This window comes from Microcebus murinus, chromosome 1 (assembly GCF_040939455.1).
Source record: "Microcebus murinus isolate Inina chromosome 1, M.murinus_Inina_mat1.0, whole genome shotgun sequence".
Lineage (NCBI taxonomy): Eukaryota > Metazoa > Chordata > Mammalia > Primates > Cheirogaleidae > Microcebus > Microcebus murinus.
This window is the reverse complement of record NC_134104.1, coordinates 114,395,041-114,417,292: the sequence shown is the minus strand read 5'-3', so window position 1 is coordinate 114,417,292 and position 22,252 is coordinate 114,395,041. Positions and strand designations below refer to the sequence as shown.

General features: G+C 40.5%; 1 protein-coding gene across 1 annotated transcript in view; it reads right to left on the bottom strand.

Annotated features, from left to right (window-relative positions):
• Window positions 1-21,241, bottom strand: part of PCOLCE2 (procollagen C-endopeptidase enhancer 2) — a 63,588-nt gene extending 42,347 nt beyond the window's left edge. The window contains exons 1-2 of the mRNA XM_012762384.3: window positions 20,790-21,241; window positions 19,683-19,791 (exon numbers count right to left, since the gene is read on the bottom strand). Coding sequence (XP_012617838.1) covers window positions 19,683-19,791; window positions 20,790-20,974 — 294 coding nt within the window. The 5' untranslated portion in view covers window positions 20,975-21,241. The remainder of the gene's footprint in view (window positions 1-19,682; window positions 19,792-20,789) is intronic.
• Between the last annotated feature and the right edge of the window lie 1,011 nt (window positions 21,242-22,252).

The following is a 22,252-nucleotide window of genomic DNA, read 5'->3' as shown; positions in this document are numbered from 1 at the left end:
AGCCTGTTTAATGAAGTTACTCTACACAAGATAAGTCAGTTGACGACAGCATCTCTCAAAGAATGCACTGACTAGGAACATTGGTTTCTCACTTTAATTTCTGGATCAGTCATAATTTCTATAGAGTATAAAAAGAAACAACACCCTGTGAAGGATGGAGGGCCTTTCACTGCTTTTCAGAGGATAATATGAAAAAGCAAAAATTAAAACACATGGGGAAGTGTTAGAAATAACTACAAATACAGATAATGTGTAGTCAATGTGTTAACTCATTATGTAAATATATCAGCAAAATCAAAGTAAGCATGGAGAGCTTAGAATAATTTGTGTGACTGGGTAGGAAGAAAGGAAATGTGGATATATTAAGATCTTTAATCAAAAGCTGATTTTTCCCTTTTAAAAAATGTGGTTCACTTAATGTGCTGTTTAGTATCACCATAATAATGATGTCTAAAAGACTCTCTGTAAGCAACAGAAAAATCATCAGGAAAGCAAATAGATCAATGGAATAGTGTCCAGAAATACATCTACACTTACATAGTCAATTATTTTTGGCAAAGGTGTCAAAGCACTTCAATAGGTGTGATGGTTGATTTTGTGTGCCAACTTACTGGGCTAAGGAATGCCCAGATAGCTGATAAAACATTATTCCTGGGAGTGTCTGTGAGGGTGTTTCTGGAAGAGATTAGCATTGCACTCAGTACTGTGTGCAAAGAAGATCTGTCCTCAGCAGTGTGGGTAGGCATCATCCAATCCATTGCACATGGGAATGGAACGAAAAGGTGGAAGAAGGGCAAATTCTCTCTCTCTCTCTCCTTGAGCTGAGACATCCATTTTCTCCTGCCCTCTGACACCAGAGCTCCCAGCTCTCCAGCCTTGGGACTCGGGGACTTATACCAATGGCCTCCTAGTTCTCAGGCCTCAGACTCAGACTGAATTATACCACGAGCTTTCCTGATTCTCCAACAGGCAGAGAGCAGATGGTGGGACTTCTCAGCATCTACAGTTGTGTGAGCCGATTCCCATAATAAATAAATTCTCCCGTGGGTTCTGTTTCTCTGAAGAATCCTGATTAATACCATGGGTAAAAGGATAATCTTTTCAACAAAAGATGCTGGAAAAACTGGAAACCCACACAGAAGAATATCACTCAAGACCCCTACCCCATACCATATATAAATTAGATCACAGACATAAATGTAAAAGCTAAAATTACAAACTTTCTAGAAAAAAAGCCACAGAAGAACATCTTTGCAATCCTGGGTAGCAAGAAAGCTCTAACTGCAAGAATAAAAACTGGTAAACTGGACTTTAAATTTTTTTAAATTTCTGCTCATCAAAACTGTTAATAAAATGAGTATATAAACCACAGAGGAAGAAAATATTTGCAGTACATATATCTGACAAAAAACTTGTATTCAGAATAAATAAAGAATTGCAACTTAATGATAAAAGATAAATAATCCTATTAAAAAACAAGGGTAAAAAACTTGAACAGACACTTCACAAAGAAAGACCAATATGCACATGAAGAAAGAGTTCAATTCATTAGTCATCAGGGAATGCAAACTAAAATCACAATGTGAGATTACTACACGCCCACCAGAATAGCTAACATTAAAAAAAAAAAGGCTGATGACACCAAATACCAGAATGTGGAGCAAACAGAACTTTTCCCATTGCTGGTGGGAATGTAAAATGGTCAACCACTTTGGAAACTGGTCTGGCAGTTTCTCATGAAATTAAACATATATCTATCCTACGATTCAGGAATTCTACTAGTAGGTGTCTACCCAAGAGAAAAGGAAATGTATATGCATAAAAAATCTTCAAAGGAATGTTCAAAGTAGCTTTATTTATAGTAGCCCAATTCTAGAAAAAGCACAAATGTCCATCAACAGGAGAATGGATAAACAAATTGTGGTTTGTTTATTTATTATTTTTTTTAGGCACAGTCCCACTCTGTTGTCCAGGTTAGAGTGCTGTGGCATCAGTTTAGCTCACTGCAGCCTCAAACTCCTGGGCTCAAATGATCCTTCTGCCTCAGCCTCCCGAGTAGCTGGGACTACAGGCATGTGCCACCACACTTGGCTAATTTTTTCTATTTTTAGTAGAGATGGGGTCTTGCTCCTGCTGAGGTTGGTCTCCAACTCCTGACCTCGAGAGATCCTCCTGCCTTGGCCTCCCAGAGTGTTAGGATTACAGGCATGAGCCACTGCACCTGACTAAATTGTGGCACATTTATACAATAGAATAATACTCAGCAGTAAAAGGAACAAACTAACACATGCAATAACATGGATAAATCCAAAAACATTATGCTGAGTATATAATCATGGTGGCATGGTAGCTCACACTTTGTAATTCCAGCACTTTGGGAGGCTGAGGTTGGGGGATCTCTTGAATCCAGGAGTTTAAGACCAGCCTGGGCAACATAGTAAGATCCTATCTCTACAAAAAATAAATTAAAAAATTAGCTGGGTGTGGTAGCATGTCTCTGTAGTCTAGCTATTCTAGAAGTTGAGGCAGGAGGATCACTTGAGCCTAGGAGTTCAATGTTGCAGTGAGCTATGATGGTGCCACTGCACTCCAGCCTTGGCAACAGAATGAGATCCTATCTTTCCTGTTCTAGAACTTCATAGAAATAGAATAATATAGAATGTACTCTTTGTTTCTTTTTTCCTTTATTTGTTTATTTGGGAAGGAGTAAAAGGGAAGGTTCTAGGTGCTGGAAATAATTTCTATCTTGATGGAGGTGATGTTATACAGGTGCAGACATCTGTCAAACTCATTGAATTGTAAATTTAAGATTTGTACATTTCACCATATGTAAAATATACCTAAAAAAACGAAACCAAAACCAAAACAAGGAGAAACACAACAGCGCCATGCAGGTGGTAGGAACATATATCAATCAATTTATTGAGTTCAGGAGAGCGTTTGCCACTTAATTAATGCTCAATAAATGTTAGCTAAAATTATAATCACCATCTATCACAACAAAGCCACTAGTTGAGTGCCATCCACATCACTGTGGAAACTTGAAACCTGCTAAAGGAAATGTTTGAAATGAGTATACATCTGTATAAAGAATTATCTAAAACCCAGCCATATTTCATCATCTTGTTATCTATCATTAAAAATTCCACAACTGATTATATGCCATATCCATTTTATTCTGTTATGCTAATTTTATCAACTGCATTCTTAATTTGAAATAATGTCCACTCCATATATAAGCAAATGAGAAATATCAGTGGTTAGTTTGGTAGTTTCCCAAAGGAGCTAAGGCAGAATTGTTGTGGAGGATTGTGATTCGTGGTTCTTGGTTTCATCTCAGAAAAGTACCTGAGATGTCTGAGAAAACTGAAGCAGAATGTAATACTCAGAAATGAAACGGTTGTAAACTCTTCCCAAATGAATGTTAAGTTCCTTCAGGGTAAGGCAAGGAACAATGATAATCCTTTTGTTTTTCCCATAAAGGCTATCCAATTTCTTACATAAATTAATCAAATACTTATTAAGTACTTACTATATGTCAGGTCACATGCTGGGCTCTAAAGAAAGGGAAAAGGTGATGGTTTCTGCTCTTAAGTAGAACATTGTCTAGGACAGTGTTTCTCAAACTTTTGGCCTCGAAGGACCACTTAATGGATACTGGTAATATACACAGTCCATCAAAGTTAGGCCTGATTTTAAAAGTCTAAAATTAGATTAACCATTAAAATTAATACTATTAAAATTAATACTATTTTCACATGAACAAGAAGGATGATTATAACATATGCCAATCCATTTGGCAATAGTCCCAAAGACAGTTTAATTTTTTATTCTCTGTCTCTACATGTTAGAAAATCCTAACTCTAAATAACAGGATGTCAAGAGTGGCAGCAAGTGCTTGCTGGCTTCGTCAGATAGTTCTAGATAGTCAAATAAAATCAGGACCCAGAAGTATGGAGGGATCTCTCATTACAAACTCCAGCATTCTGCAAAATGTTAGGTTGATGGCTATATCACACTCAAGATCTAGAAAGCTGACTGTTTCAATTTGGGCAACTGCAATGCATGCATTCCTGATTCTATCTCTGATAATATTTAGAAAGTATTTTTTCTTCATGTTTTGCTGCAGCATCTGGGTGGGGTTTGAAAATATGCCCAATAATAAGCTACTGACTTATTTGTCTGAAGAGTGAAGAAAAACATCCAGTGTTGGGAATACTCCAAACGCTCTGCAACCAAGCCCTCTGCACCAAGTCCAACCTCAAAAGATTCTGATACCTTATTTTCAATGTAAAATGGTGACATTTTGGCTGTGAATAGTAGATTGAGGCTAGACAAGAAATAGAATTTATTGTTGTGATACACCAGATCAGGCCATTTGAAACAGAAGAAATGCCTTTATTGACATTATCGGTGAGTAAAGCAATGTTTTTTTATGTATGCACAATTCTTCATTTCAAAAACTTGCATGTGCACCTTTATCTTCACCAGCCAGCACACCTAAACATACTAATAGTTGTATACAGCCACCAGTTCCTTGAACTGCTGTTTTAGAGACAGGGATCCACCAGCTGTTATTTGAGATGTTTCTAATTTTTGTTATTAATACTCCCTGAAGCACAGATTCACAAATAGAAAGTGAGTTGTTACCTGCTGCCTATTCCTCCTGCTGGTGAAGTCATATTAAGAGTGGCATTCTGCTGTACAGCTCAGCTTAACACATCAAAGCTCCCTTGACACCACCCCCCCCAACCCCACTACAGCTGCCCTCTGCCCCATCTTCCCAGTACTGTCAGTTGCGTCTCCATCATTCCAATTTGCTCAGGCCAAAAACTTTGAAGTCACCCCTGATTCCTCTTTTTCTCTTCTACCCCACATATTGTCCATCAGCAATTTTTATTGGCTCTATTTATTTATTTTTGAGACAGAGTCTCACTCTGTTGCCCATAGGCTAGAGTGCCGTGGCATCAGCATAGCTCACAGCAACCTCAAACTCCTGGGCTCAAGCAATCCTTCTGCCTCAGCCTCCCGAGTAGCTGGGACTACAGGCATGTGCCACCATGCCTGGCTAATGTTTTCTATATATATTTTTTAGTTATCCAGAAAATTTCTATTTTTATTAGAGATGGGGACTCGCTCTTGCTCAGGCTGGTTTTGAACTCCTGACCTTGAACCATCCTCCTGCCTTGGCCTCCCAGAGTGCTAGGATTACAGGAGTGAGCCACCGCCCCTGACCTATTGGCTCTATTTAAAAATATATCCAGAAACAGACTATCCCTTACCACCTGCATGACTCTCATGCAGTCCAAGCCCTCATCATCTCTCATCTGAACTACAGCATCTCTCATCTAAACTCCTACCTGGTCTCCACACTTCACTCTCACATCCCATGGTCTATTCTCAGCACAGCACCCTGGGTGATCCTTCTAAAACCCATGTCACATTATGACACTCCTCTGCTTATAATGCTGCAGTGACTCTGCAATGGTTAGTTTTATGTATCAACTTGGCTAGACTAGTTATTTAATCAAACACTAATTTAGGAATTGCTGTGAAGGTATTTGTAATGTTTCTAATTGTTTGTAATTGTAAATGTTTGTAATTTGTAAATGTGGTGAACGTCTACAATCGGCTCACTTCAAGTAAGGTAGATTATTCTCCGTAACATGGGTGGGCATCATCCAATCTGTTGGAAGCCCTTAAGTACGAAACAGAGGTTTCCCTGAGGAAGAAGAAATTCTGCCTCAAGACTGCAGCATTTGTTTCTCACAGAGAGTTTCCAGCCTGTTGACCTGCCCTACAAATTTCAGACTGGCTGGCCTCCACAACCCCACAATCTCATAAACGAATTACTTGAAAATAAATCTCTTTATATGTATATATACACTAAATATACATATACACATGTATAAATGCATATACACAAACATGTGCTTTTTATATATGTGCACACACATACATATATGTGTATATATATATATCTCCTATTGGTTCTATTAATACTTCTCTGGAGACCCCTGATACAGTCTCCCTGTGCCAAATGTCTTCCATTTGTCCCTCGGGATCTACTCTCCTCCCATCTCTACCCCACTGTCCTTCCTGCGTGGTTGACCTAAGTGAATGCATCCACAGCTGCCGTCCAGTTGCTTCTGGCCATGGGAAGCCCCAACAGGACATTGAAAATAAGGAGGGGAGTTAGGTCAGGGCCTTTACTTCCCTACTCTTCCTCTACCAGTTCACCTTCCACTGACTCCTGGGATCTAGTAACAGCTCCCTCCTCTCCTCCTGTGGGGACCACAGTGGTAATAGCTTGGCTGCTACCAGTTCCATGTTGCTGCACTATCCTTTGTGACTTCCCTACTATTTTTGAACAGTCCCTTTGAAAATAAACCCTCTTGAATCATTATATTTTGAGTGTGCTTTTTTCTACTGAGGTTTGAAAGGCTTTCTATCACAGAGCTCCTCTGGGCCCAGCAGGGTCTGCCTGACTCTTCTGCCTTCCCCTGTGTTCACTCCACAGGCCTCTTGCTGCTCCTATGACACCCCAGGCATCTAAAGCTCCTCAAGGGTGAGAGTCTCCGTCTGTCTGGTTCACTGATGTATCCCATGTGCCTAGAATGGCAGATGCTCAGTGAATATTTGTTAGGCAGATAAAATAATCTCATCAATCCCCATACCAACAGCCTTCCTTTTTGCATCCATAATAGGTGCTCCACCTTCTATCTTCACCATAGCCCACAAAATAAGCCTTAAATGAAAAAAGAAATTAGCCTCTGATGGCCTGGCTCTGCAACACAGAACTATCATGACTTCTTCCCTTACATGCCTACTTTACTTAGCCAGGGCCAAGTATCATCATGAACAGGATGACAAATGTTATTTTTTATAAAAAAAAGTTATAGCCTAAATAGAATGAAATACTTAAAACTTACATACAATACTAAAGGTGATTTTATCTAATGTTATGCATGCTAGTGCAGCAATCAATTCTACAAATGTTAGAATTATGATATAATCTAATCTGTATCATTCAACCTGACATTACTTACATTTTCATAAGCATTTATTGACTCTAGAAGAAAATGTTTTTCTTTAAGTTAACTAGCTAATATAATATACTCTCTTATTTCATATTAACTATTAATCCATTTCCCTATGTAACTATTTGCAAGTTCAAGCCCAAATGGTTTTATATATAAAATTAACATCTTTCAAAGTTAACATTAATATTGCGGCATTGCACTCTTGCATATACAAGAAGTATAATATACATTTTTACTTCAACTGAGTAGTGGAATGTAGACATAGAAAGCACATGATAGCTTTGTTCATGAGGCTTCTAGAATGTTCACCTATAATTAATTGAAAGTGAATATTCAGAAACTGACATTAAATACAAACAGCATGCTGCTTTGTTCATGTCACTGATGTCATTACACGGACTGACTGACGGTTACTCAACACAGTCATACGGTGACTGATAATGCAAAAACCCAGGGGTAGAACTCAACTCGAGACACAGCAAGGAAGGACATAGGAAGAGAGCATCTCTTTCAACTGTAGAATTCTGTGGACTATGAAAATTTATAAGTATCCTTTCTCCAGAGATCTTTGGAAACAAATCAACACTTTTCTGCAGAGATCTATTCTTTAGATCTGCGGTCCCCAACCCCCCCGGACATGGACCACACTTGTCTGTGGCCTGTTAGGAACCGGGCCACACAGCAGGAGCTGGGCGGTGGTGAGGCAGCCAAGCTTCATCTGTGTTTACAGCCTCTCCCCATCCCTCGCATCACCACCTGAGCTCCGCCTCCTGTGAGATCAGTCACTGTCTCCCATCACTCCCAGATGGGACCGTCTAGTTGTAGGAAAACAAGCTCAGGGCTCCCACTGATTCTGCATTATGGTGAGTTGTGTAATTATTTCATTATATATTACAATGTAATAATAATAGAAATAAAGTGCACAATAAATGTAATGCACTTGAATCATCCTGAAACCACCCCGTCCCCCTCATGGAAAAATTGTCTTCCATGAAACCAGGCCCTGGTGACAAAAAGGTGGGGGACTGCTGCTTTAGATGGATGAAGTAGTGGACCTATTCATTCGTTCATAGACTCATTCTTTCACTCAACTACTACTGCATGTGTCAAGCACTATGTCACTGGAAAAACAGACAACTAAACAAGGGCCTTGTCCTCAAGAACTTTACAGTTCGGTAGGGGAGACAGAGCAGCAAATAGACAAATATAATACAGTGCAATCAGTGTTACAATCAAGACACCCCCTGAATGCTCTGGGAACACAGAGGAAGTGAACGACCAGTCCATACTGGGGGATAGAGAGGTAGTCTGGCAGACTGTCTGATAATTCACTTCTGACTTAATAATTCTATGATTTATTGATATTTTAAGAAATATAGTTTTGTTATTTTCCAATGTATATAATTAAGATTTATAGGAAATAATAAAACAATATATGCATAGCTATGGTTTATAGAGATAAATTGATATATCTAAGATTTGTGTGAAATAAAATATGTTCATTATATGATAATGAAAACAAGTACATTAGGCATCTCTTGGAGTAGCTGCCTAGCTCCTGATGATTCTCTTGTTTAAAAAAATTTTTTTAACCACATACATATATATCTTCAAACAATACATGTTTAGTTAACCATTAAAGAACAATGGCTCAAGTTCCCAATAGCTGATGACCATGCTAGCATCCTCTTCAAAATTCCAGTTATTCTGGAGCATCAAAGCATCTCAGGGGACATCTACGTAGGCCCACAAAGCAGTTTGGCTTACTACTGAGTGTTCATCATGTCTTTCCTCTCTTCTAGAAGCCAGTTTGGCAGTTCCTCAACAAGCTAAACATAGAATTAGCGCACAATCCAGCAGTTCCACTCCTGGGTATACACCCAAAGGAATTGAAAATACCAATGTTCACAGCAGCATTATTCAAAATACTCAAAATAGCCAAAAGGTAGAAACAACCCACGTGTCCATCAACAGATGAAAGTATAAACAAAATGTCCCTGCTGATGAGAGTGTCCTGCAGGTCCTCTGAACAGGCCCATGCAGAGGAAGTCTCTGTTTCCAGGGTGCTATTTCCTGATGTCCCCTCCACCCCGTAAATGTTGCAGAGAGTTGTGAATGGGTGTGATGAAGACAGCTTCCTCCCAACTCTGCACCACACTGTGTCACCTGGAACCTAGGGCAACATTACTCACAAAAACAGACCCATCAGCTCCTCCCTGTCCACATCCACAAAGCATCTCTCAAAAGTCAAAAACCACACAAATCAAACAAAAAGAAGCAAAGAAACAAACCAAACCTACCACTCTCGCCACAGGAGCTAACCTTGATGCATGAGCAAGGCCTTTCCATTCATAAACAGCCAGGAGACATTGTGTTCTCTACTTATAATGCATGAGAGGCCTCAGAAATGCTATTTAATGCCATGTCACTAGAGCAGAGGTGACCTCGTAGTTTCTCCGAGAACCATCAGTGGATAGATGCTTTGCATCATCCAGGTTTCAGCTCAAATGTCACCTCATCAGTGTCACTTGCTTACGTCTTCTTGTTTTATTGTCTTCATGGTATTTATTCCCACCCTGTCTATTTTATTGTTTCTCTCCAGCTTCCAGAACGTAAGCACCATTAGCGGAGTGACCTTCGCTACTATACCCCCAGAATACAAAACAGGGCCCAACACATAATAAGTGTTCAATAAATATTTTGTGAATGCACAATAATTATTTTTGGAGTATTTACCATGTGCTAGGCACTGTTCTTAATGCCACACTTGTAATAACTAATTTAATTCCCAAAGAAATCCTATGAAGTAGGGAGTATTATTATCCCTATTTTATAGATGAAGAAACTGAGGGACAGGGAGATTAAGTAAGAACCACAAATCATCAGTTAGTCAGGAGTTGCTTTGGTAATGATTAAACAACAGTGAATTCTTTTTTCTTATGATTCTGTGGGTCACTGGTCTTAGCTGGATGGTTCTGGCTTGAATTCTCTCACACGATTACTATCAGTTAGTAGCTGGGGCTTCAGTCCTCTGAAGGCTTGGCTGGACTGGCCCTTCAAAATGACTTCTTCACTCACTTGTCCGGCACCTCAGCTAGGAAGACTGGACCACCCAGGGGCTGCCTGAGCATCTCTCTCTCTCTCCACAAAGCCTCTCTACACGAGTGGGCTGACCTTTCTCACAGCACAGTGGTCCTTACCTGGCAGCCAGCTCCCCGCAAGTGTACATTTTAAGAGACAGAGGCAGAATATGAGAGACTTCTTGTGCCCTCACCCCAGAAGTCATGTAGTGTCACCTCTGCCCCATCCCATTTGCTCCACAGGGCCAACTACCAGAAAAAGGAATACCAGGAGGTGTGGTGACTGGAGGGCCATCTTTGGAGACTCACCAGCACGGCAGTAGAGCTGGTATTTGAACCCAGGCAGTCTGGCTCCAGAAACTACACTTTTAGTAATGACACTCTTAACCACTATATCACCATGTGTGTCTATTAGGAATAAATGAATAAATTATTTACATAATTTGTATAATTAGAGGGGTCTATTCTGGTGATTTGGGACTCCGAAGGTAAATTAAAGTCTCTGTCTCTAAAGACAGAAAATTATTTGCAATTTTCTGACAATCCTTTCTCTGCTTCTAAACACCCTAGTTTCAAAAGTCAAGGAGAACACTGACTTGGTGCTGGGGTGGGATGTGGCTGGTTGAAGTAGGGAAGGTCTGTGGACAAACTCTATGACCTTATGAAAGATCATATTTTAAATGAAGAAAGGACATAGTGAGTAGGAACGGCTATTTCCAATGGGAAGGCGCCATGCCCCAAAGGGATTACCATCCAGTTTGAAACAAGTTGGCCTGTAGACAAGTTCTACACAAACACCACACTTTTATGTCTTATTACAGCCTTGGAAAAGAGGTTAAAAAAATAATCAACATCACCACCATTTACAGAGTGCTTCAATCAAGCCCTATGCCAAGGGCCTTTCATCTCCTGCCTCCTCCAATTATCACATCAACCTTATAAGGCAGGCTTGACCATTATATCTAGCTAGGATAACAACTTCAGAAGGTTCCAGAAATGCCATCACATACCTAGTAAATGCCTGGAGAGTGATTTGAATCCACGTTGGTATGACTCTCAAATGCCCATTCTTCCAATCACTGAGCAATGTCACACGTACAACCCTCCACTGTGATTCCTGTCACCCTGTGCCATTGTTATTTGTTTCTGGGACACACCAACTAGTGAGTCTCCTAACCTCCCAAGCCCCATTCAGGAATGTAATTTTCCAATGCCTGCTGTCTCTGTGCCCATCCAGCACCCAATCTCTGGTAGGTACTTTACAAACAGTTGTAATGAATGAATGAATTACAGTTTCTTCAGATGAGCCCAGTTTTAGCCCAGGGATTTCAGATGGTCTGTGTCTAGCAATCATTTCTACAGACACTTAGCAGCAATGACATTGTCACTGGCTTCCCTATGCCTCCTTTCTTGTCAGTTGGGTCCATGTAACAGCCCATCTCTGACTAAATGGTCTTTCCCTCCTTCACATTTTGGAAAACACTGTTTTATTATATGCAGTGCTTAGGAGTGTCTTGAGGGGGTGAGGTGGTAAAATAGAGGTGATATTTAGTGGCAGGGCTTGTCCTTTGGGCAGTTTTTCATTCCAACTCCCCACTTCTCTGTGGGTGTTTGATTTATTTTTGGATGTTTATATTGGTTTTCCAAAGACTTGCTACGCTGACCCTCATGATCTAACAAATAATGTATCAGAAGAAAACACTCTTTTCTCCCAAGTTCCTAGAGTAAGAAATTCAAGAGTGCTGCTTCCACTGTTGATAAAGCTGCTAAAGTATAAGGTGCAACTGTGTAAACTGAGGGTAGTGATTACATTTTTTGTAGGATCAAGGAACTACGATCCATATATACAACATTTCTCTGTGCAAGGAACATGGGACCGCAACTATCCACAGGAGCACTTTCCTAACTCTAAGCAAAACAATGTAGAAAAAAAAAAAAAAGAAACTCTTATAATTAGGAGCCCTCTAAATGCTCCCCTGGTCTTCAGCATTAAGAAACCAGCAAATCAGACTATTCCCTTTTTTACTGTCAGTACCTGATAGATTTTAAGGAATTTGCAAATTTATGGTATAGTTCCAGTTTGCCCATAATTTCACATCATAAATTGAACTCTGGAGGTGGGCAAGCAATGTAAAAGTAATTTCATCAGTCTTTTAAATAATACATTCTTAAAATCCTTTCTAGGTGCTTTACCTCTATTAAACTCCTCAATTTACACTGCTTTTTAAAAATGTGTTATCTTCGCATTCTATTATTATAGTGATATTTCAGGAAAGAATGCCTTTTTTGGTCATGAATATATTAATTAAAAAATATTCAAGGAAGACTTCATTTTCATGTGTTCTCATTTTCCTCTCTACTCATTAAATCCTTTCTAAGGCATCTGTCTGAACATAGCACTAAAAATACAAGCAGTACAAATAAGCATATTTATAAAACACCAGGTTTTCAATTAATAAAAACATACTCAATTTCCATGTGAAAGAGCAAAGGAAAACAAAACAAAAACAAGCAACAGAAGCCCTCAAAAATAAGCAGAAAACTAAACAAATTTAGAAAAATTTGTTTAGGCCCAGTGGGAAAATGTCACCTACAGTACTTGCTTACTTATTTAGGATTTATATTTGCCCTGCCTCCCAGAAGGATTTAAGGCAACAAGGAAAACTTTTTAACCCTTCTAGTGTCTTATCAACTAAAACCTAATTAGAACAGTTTATATATCATAAGAATCATAAAGTTTCTGAATTATACTCTCTGGATTAAAAAGCAAACAAAAACCATTGTGCTCTTATCCCATTCATATGATCTTAGATATGCAGACATTCTCTGTAAATTATACTCATTTTTCCTTCCTTTGAATGTAAATAATATCAACTCAAGCATTGGGTTAAAATACTATTCATTCAGGCAGCTGAAATAACGAGCCTAGTACAACAAATGCATATGTACTTTTTCGGGTTTTTTTAAACCCATAGTTAAGATTAGAATTTAAGTCTCTATATAATTCTAAATCCTACATAAAGTTCAAAGCCAGGAAATTTATATTTAAAGCCAAAATTCCATTCCCCTATCTGTCCTGCTATGGTTATACCAGGCAAATAATAGTTACAGTAATTTTAGAACCCCTTGCTATATGCTTAAGTATAATTAAACAACTTAGACGATGAGTTCCTGCCTAAATTCCCTATTTGTTTTCTCAAATTATATACTTAGCACTGATATTACTAGAATATCACTCTATGCCTCAATTGTCATACAACCCCATCCACACCCCTGCTGATTTTCTTCCCATAAAGCCATATAAAAGTTGCTGACATAAATCCCCAATCACATTTTTTAATCTACTAGTTCTTTAAACTGAATGTGAATACCATTTACATTTAATCAGGCTTGTGGAGGATGGATTCAGTATGATGATTTTAACATACATAAGTTACAAAGTTACCCCCAAGGCAATGGTACAAGAATGCCTTTACATAATTGTTAGGCATATTTGGAATTATTAAGGCACATGATAAATAGTCCTGTGAAGTCAAAGCCTTACAGAGGACACAGTAACTATTTCTCAGTCTTAGCGTAGCACAGATATAAACTAGGTCATAACATCTTTTATTCTTTGCATGGGACGATAATTTTTATCTTTAATAATCTAAGAGCTTCAATAATTTTTAAAAGTGAAAATCAGCCTTATTCCAAATTATCAATACTTAAAACTACTGACTTTGGCATCATAATTCACACATATAACTGTTGCTGATTCTCTTGTCTAACCACTCCCCACCAGATGATAAACTCCCTGAGGACAGAAATGATGCCTTATCTTTTTACCCCCAGGTCCCAACCCAATACCTACTACACAGTAGGTGCTGAATAGATGTTGGTGAATGTTTATTTACTGGATAAATAAGTACATAAGAGTGTAATTGTATCACTGAGTTATAAAATTTTGTGCTAGTCTTTTCATACCATTTACAAGTATGATGATATTAGGTAAGGTACAAATTCTTTAGATCTCAGTTTCCCCACTTATTAAATGAGCATACTAACGTCCGTACCACCAATCTCACAGAATTGGATGCAAATGAAATGAAATGATTAAATATATTTGAAGGTATGCTAAAAACCATACACAGTATTATTATTTTAGTTCTGTGATTTCTATAATAGATATATAGTTATTTGTTGCTTAATGATGGAGAGACATTCTAAGAAATGCTTTGTTAGGTGATTTCATTGTGTGCAAATATTATAGAGTGTACTTATACAAACCCAGATGGGATGGCCTAATAGACACCTGGGTTATATGGCATAGCCTATCGCTCCTAGGCTACAAACCTGTATGGCATGTTACTGTAATGAATACCATAGGCCACTGTAATACAATTGTAAGCATTGTATGTAATATGTAATACAATTGTATGTATCTAAACATAGAAAAGGTACAGTAAAACTATGGTAATATAATCTTATGAAACTGCTTATGGAACTGTTGTATACACTGTCATGCTGACCAAAACATTGGAAGCAACACATGACTGTATTTACTTCCGCTGGATAGAAAAAATAGGTAGTTATCAAAATGATAATATAGGCATTACCTGAAGAATCTGAAGACCTTTCTACATAAGATGACTTACGCTTTTTTTTTTTAACTTCTGCATAAAGTAGCTAAATAGGGAAAAATTTGCCACATACTTTTAGCTTAAATGGGACTGACTCTACCTACTGCCACATCCTCCTCCCATTTTCTGGCAAAGCTCTGTGACTCTCTGACCCTCCCACATTATTTACTTCACAGCTAAAAGGATAAAAAGATGTTTTCCAGGGGGATCCCCAATACTAAATTTTAAAGTGCTCAAACGTTTGCCAATGTTTCCCAAGCCAGATTTATGCTGAAAAGAATAACTGAAACCTTAAATTGGCTTATTTCAGTACTTTTTAAATCTTTTTGGGAATAAAGAGGGTGAATAAATTTAAATTTATAAATAATAAATTTTATTATTTAAATAATAAATTAAAACCTTGTAATTTCTGTAATGATTTATAACAATAGGACCACATATATGGATTACATCATTTAAAAAACTGATTTGTAAATTATTCCCAGCTTTAAATCTAAGAACAAAACCATTTTCACCAGTCTCTGCATACCAATTGCTATTTTGGTTAGATAATAAAAGCAACTGCATTACACATTCAGATGTGATATTTGGTTTTAAGTTTGGGAACCTATTTTGATTAACAATTCTTATATACCTGTTCAAGGAGAGTTCCCAGAAGGTTCTAGGCTTTAAGTTTCCTCTAATTTGCAGTTGCTGTCAACAAAGTTTCAGCTGGTTTCACTTAGCCATCCATACCATATGTAGCCCAAGTCAAACTCTGAATAGAGTTGCTTTCACAAGGCATTATTTTGCTATTAATGCCTATTTTTTATTTTAAAAATATTTATATCAAATCATCAATATGTCGTTCTAATTCTATTATAGGAATTATAAAATGAATGAACAAGTTATAGGTAAAAATATCAAGGAACAGAACTATAGGTGATTTGCCAAGTTTGCAATGAATTTATAATGAAACCCTTGCAGGCGTCCTCAAACTACGGCCTGCGGGCCACATGCAGGTGTTTTTGCCCATTTGTTTTTTTACTTCAAAATAAGATATGTGCAGTGTGCATAGGAATTTGTGCATAGTTTTTTTTAAACTATAGTCCAGCCCTCCAATGGTCTGAGGGACAGTGAACTGACCCCCTGTTTAAAAAGTTTGAGGACCCCTTAATGGAAAGATGACCTTTATGTAAGGGCATCTTGCCTGCAGAGCAAGAATGCAAGGTGCCTGGTGGGCTTTACCTCACTTCCCACTCACAGCCTTGGGAACACATCCTAGCAGGCAGCTCCCCGAGCTCACATCACCCCTGAAGTCATCTGTGTGTCTCCAGCACTTGGCACCAAGCCTGGTGGACTCTTCTAAACATTTCTTGCCCTGTGTAGCAGTGACCACATCACACTGGCTGTGTGTTTGTTCACCATGGTCCACTCTTCCTACTTCCTTTAAAGATCTCAGAGATGTGTGCCTCCTGCACACAATCTTGTCCTGCAGGAGAACCACTGTAACAGCGGTCCAAGTGGTCAAATGTCAACATTTGGAGTTTCATTTCTTGCTGCAGGGCTTGGAACAGGTAGAGCTACTGGTTCTCCTTAAATCAATTAGGGTGATTTTTGCCTCACCCTGATCCTGTTGTTCTTCCAAGCCTGCTTAGAAGAAGACTAGTCACCATTTTCCAAAGGATTATATATACCCTAGCTGTCATCACACTCACCATCCCCATATATGAGGGCTAGGGTGTTTTATGCAGATGCCCCTTAAGTTACAGTTCCAAAAATCAACTCCTGTAGGAAACTAAGAAACCCTCATCCCCATCATGGATTACAAAATATTTAACTATTTTGTAACACTCAAATTCTCTACGATTTAGTCTCTAGTCATACATTTTTGAGAACATTCACTGCAAAATTAATTAGTAAAACCTAAAACTAGTTGAGGTCACCAAGAACTGGTGGCCAGAAAGATAAAGCTAAGTCAAGAGGCTTGAGTTCCAGTCACAGATCCAACAACTGTGGAGAGCAAGTATCAACTTCCCTATTTGCAAAGCAGCACGGAGCACCTTTGTCTACGACCTATCTTTACATAAGTAAAATTAACACCAAAAGTTCTCTAGAACAGTATTTTCTTTTTTTTTTATCTTTTTTTTTTTTTTTGTATAGATATGTGATCAACGTAGGTAGAACAGTATTTTTGAAAGAAACTTTTGGTCATGAGGGAAATATCACATTATCTGTTGTCCAGTATCAGAGCCACTATCCACATGTGGCTATTGAGCACTGGAAATGTGGCTGGTGTGACTGAGGAACTAATTTTTCTGTTTTCTGGAGACAAGGTCTTGCTCTGTGGCACCCTGGGTAGAGTGCAGTGGTGCCATCATAGCTCATTGCAATGTTGAACTCCTGGGCTCACACAATCCTCCTGCCTCAGTCTCCTGAGTACCTAGATACATAGGTGTGAGCCACCATGCCTAACCCATAATTTAAATGTAAACAGCCAGTGTAGAAAGTGTATTGGACAGTACAGCTAAGAAATTGCTATACAAATTTTAAAGTACTATAATATAAGGACAAATCTAAATTTCCAACCTGCAGGCTCTATTTCCAAATCAAAAAGTCTAATACGATTGGCTACAGAGTTTGGTTGTGACAACTGGCATTCACCTTTCTTAAAGCATACAAACATTAAAATCAGACTTTTCCCCATTCTCCCACTGGTAAGATGTAGTTTAATGAAAACCATTTGGTGGTGAAAGTCACCTTGCTAGGACACATCTCCAATTTGGAAGAATGGAATGGGAGGCAGGTGACTCTCCAACTACAGGAACTGAATGAAGTTTGAAAGCCACTCTGAGAACTTCCCATGTGGAGCAAGTAGTCTCAGTGATGTTTTAGTAAAAGTGATATTAAATCACCCAAAGGGAATTCCATTCTCGGTTTACGTGACTGCAGGAGCAGGACAATGGACAGGACCATCCGGCTTTGGGATGGCCGTTCACAGACTGCCTTGGAAGAGGCCACAGAGAGCACAGCCTTGTCTGGACCAGCAGCCACCCCAGAGCCTGGAGCATCCGGGCTCTGAGCTGATGCCGCCATGCGCTAACGGCAGGGAGAGCTGCTGAGAGAACACTTTAGGCGGGAGACTCCACATTTCTTCATCTTCTTTGTTGCCACCTTGTCCAGGCCACCGTATTCTCTCTCCTGGATGCCACAGCAGCTTCCTAGCTGGTCTCCTGCTTCCACTCTTAACTCCCTACCGCTCGCCCTCCACACAGCAGCTGGAAGGACCTTTGCAAATCAGATCATCTCATTCCTCTGCTTAAGATCCTCCAGTAGCTTCCTACCCAAACTTCAAACTCCTCACCATGCCCTACTGGGGCCTGCTCACCTTTGTCACTTCTCTTCCCACTGTCCCCTTGCTTCTCCTGTTCCAGCCACACTGACCTCCTTGCTCTGTTCTTCAGACAAATCAAGCTTCCTTGGGGAATGTGTTGAAGGGTTTTACATATACTATCTCATGTGGTCTTCACAATAATCCTGAGTTTTAAAGAAAGTAAATCCTGGCCACAGAGTTTATGAGAGATGAAATGAACATTTGAACCCAGGAAGTCTGACTGCTGAGCTCACAGCCTTTACCTTTGTGTTATACCCAGATGGGGGGGTCATCCATTATACTCCTCTCCTCACACACGCAGGTAAGAACGAGGCAAGCCAGCTTCTTCTGACGCAAACCCCTCCTTTATGGAGGAAAACCTTCACTGTACGCCCACACCAACGCCACCCGCGAATTTCTACATGTTAGGCACATGATGCCTCTCTCAGCCATTGATTTTCTTGGATCAGTTGAAACTTATGTCCATTTAGTGACAAAGCACAATTACACTAAGAAAGTGAAATAAGGGTCCAAATAAACATAAAAGGAACTTGACTTTCCTCCTCAGTGGGAATGCCTCATTGCAAAATAGGTTTTACTTTACATAAAGTTGGGTTTACCAACTGTTTGATCAAGTCCATTTCTATAATTGTTCAGGCCTCAGATTCCCCATCTATAAAATGGGGATAATACTGCTTTCTCACAGAGTGGTTTTGAGGATTCAGGGTGATTATGCTTGCTAACTACAACACACAGTAAGTGCTAGTTTACATAGCCAGAGGCAAAAATCATAATCTTTGGCGGGTACAATTTGACTGAATGAAGTTCTCAGTGAGCCAACGTGCTCAGTTACCAACCAACTTCCCAACAACGATCAAATGAAGATAACAGTCAGTGCTACAGTGACTGGAAAGATGACTCATTCTATCTGACTCTAAATCCGGGCTTTTTTTTTTTTTACTAGCTGTCTCTAATTCCAGTTTCTTACCTTGACTCAGCATAATCTGTGCCATTACTAACCAGCATGGGCATTTTATTGGCTCTGGGTTGCTATTTAGGTCCCCCCCCATCCCACTTACTATTTTTCCCTATTCTTAGATTGCCTTGAGTGGTGATTTCAACCCAGGGACATTAAGTAGGTTTGTTTTTTTCTTTCTTTTTCTTTTCTTAATGGGTATAGAGTAGTCAAAGCACTACCTTTGATCTTCTATTTCCCACTGGGAATTTATGAAGGCACAAACAACAAATAACTCCTAAAGGTCATTACAACAGCACTTTGACTCAAAAATAGCCTTCATTACGAATCTATAAAACTCAGCTGAGTCTGAATGGGTTTTCAGAAACACATCTGCTTTAAGCATTTATTCCTTCAAGCATTATCTTGTGCTCTTTCTAATCACTAACGCAGGGCATGACTAAGATGTATTAATGCAAATCTTCCAAATAGTTGAGGTAAATCCAACATTTCACTATTTTTGGCATTTGCCTCTAACTCAAATCCTGACACCAAAGGGAAAAGGCAGCAGCATTCCACTGTTTCCAACACCCACTTCCAGGAGAATATCTTTTTTTAAAAAATGCTTACTGTGATTTTCCAAGTACATTTGCTATTTGGAGGGTACACTCCAGGAAAACCTTCGCTGCCAATAAATCCAGACTCTCCAGTAAGAATGCCGCCACATGTGAAAATAGGTCTGGGAAAATAAAAGAGGAAAGGATACTTAATTTGAAACGTGACCTAACAATCAAATGTCAACTGCAGAAAGGGGTAACATATTAATATGGTTAAAAGTTAACGTTGATTATAAAGGATCTGAAAAGCTTGCTAGCTCTTAGATATTTAAATTATAGCCTGATAAAGCATTCAGTCCAGCTACCATCTGTCTGCATCATAATAGCATATAATGAAGTTCTTGACTTAGTGGAAAAGTCCTGTAGGAAAACGGCAAATGGATCAATTTAACTGGGGAGAGTGGGTGAGAAGGTAAGAGCCAGGCTGAGTGAGATGCATGGTTTTAAAGACAGACAAGCAATTGGTTAATATAAAAAAGTTTTAAGTTCCCAGACTTGGAGAGATGCCCAGTTCTCCTCCCCTTTTCTGAAAATCACTAGCCATTGGCAGAGCCTTCCATTGAAAAGGGAGGCTGACTTTGATGGGGGCGGAAGAGGAGATGCCAAAGTTTGCCCTCGGGTGGGTCCCTCAGCCCAGGTCCTGGGGCGGTTCCAGAGGTAGACGAAGAGTTAACTTTCCGGAGCGGCTCCCAGGACGCCGCGTGACTTGAGTTTTCCCCTAGGTTTACGTCTCCGGGCAAAGCCTCTCCCTGGAGGAAAACAGCAGTAAACCAGAGTCCACATAGTTTGGGCCCTGGTGCTTCCCTCGGCCCCATGAACATCTGAGGAGAGGAGACGCAAGTCAGACTGAGCCCCCGCCACGTGGTGGCCCGGCCAGCTACACAGGGCCATCCGGCAGGCGGGTCTGGGGGCGCAGGAGGGACCCCTGCGGGCAGGCGCGGTCCTGAGGTCGTGGGCGTAGCCCACGCGGGGTGGCGGCCTCCTGCACCCCGCGGTGAGCGCTGGGCCGCGGGCTGGGGCACCCAGGCGCCCCGAAGCGGATTGAGTAGAGCAGCAGGTGAGGCTGCAGCCATAGAGGGGAAAGGAGGGAGGGAGGAGGCTCCGGCAGGGGTCGCATTACCTCTCCGGGGACTGCTGCCGCGAGAGCTGGGTGGCGGCGGCCAGCAGCAGGCAGAGCGGGGCCCAGGCGTTCGCGCCCCTCATGGCCAGTGTAGACGCTCGAGGCTCGCACCGGAGGGCGCGCGCGCGGGCACACACACCCCTTCGCACCCAGCCAGGCTCACACAGCGACCCGCACTCTGGCATAAACACGGGCTCACACGCCGGCCCGCGCTCCCCTCTCTCGCACACACCGCCGCGGGGCAGCCCAGGTAGCCGGGTGTGCGCGGCAGGCGGGGTTGGGGCGCTTTTAAAGGCGATTACGGTGCAGTCTGACTCGACGCTTAGTTTCCCCTGAGGAGTTGCTCTGGCAGCCACAGGCCACTGCTGAATATCCCGTTTGTTCTCCGGCGGCAGGAGGGGCGGCTCCGAGGCAGAGCCGCCTCCTCTCCTGGGGCGGGCGGCGTCTCCTCCTTGCACCCCGGTACCCACGGCCCTCTCGCGTCCCGCGCGCAGGCACCGCGGGGGGAGGACGGCGAGGGGAGCCCGCCGCGCAGCGGCACCCGGGCGGGCCCGGGCTCCGAGGGCCACGGACAGTTCTCAGGGAGGGCTCCTTGGTTTGCTTTGGGGAATGTTTTCTTCCAGTTGCTTTTAAATAAGAAGTATCAGCGCGTGCTGGTTCCTGGAAAACCTGGGGTTCCTTCTTTGTTTCCATCAAACACCCAAGATCCAAGGAAAGAAAGGGGAAAGTAAGAGAGGAAGTCTATCGTATTTAACTGCTGCTCTTATTCTCTTCCTTTAAACACACACACACACGCACACACGCACACACACAAAATCTCAGTAAGATTCTTTTCTGGTTTTTTTCTGGTGTGTGAGAATGACATGATAAGGGAGGCGGTTTCTGTGTGGGGATTTAGACATGGGTTCTCAGGCAAGCCATTTGCGTGTGAGTTATCATTAAATGTCAAATAATGAGGACAGAACCAAATCATCGAATCTCACCGTCTCACGATATGTTCTGAAAAAGGTATTTCTCTGCTGGCATCTCTCTGTTCTTGGAGAAGACCTTTTCCAAAAATTTATTTCTGTAGTATTGACAAGTTAAGATTTACAGAGAATTTGTTTTTCTAAGAAGAACAATTCTAGCCTTGTGGAATCAATGTATTCCTTTACTTAATGTATAGAAAAAGAATTTTAGACATTTATTAAGTGCCTCCCAATAATCGGGGATTAATAAAAAGAATAACAAGAACAGAATGGCTTCATTGAGATTTTTAATAACCACACCACGCATGAGAGACATAATGTAATTTTGACGTCTCATTTGTGTTTTTCCTTCTAAATTATTTTCAACTTTCTAAGCAAAAAAAAAAGAAAGAAGCATTAAAGTAGTATTTATGAAGACTCCATTTCTAATAATGAGCTTATAATGTTAAGAACATAAACACTCTTGGTAAGGAAATAAGTAAAACTGGCTACAGG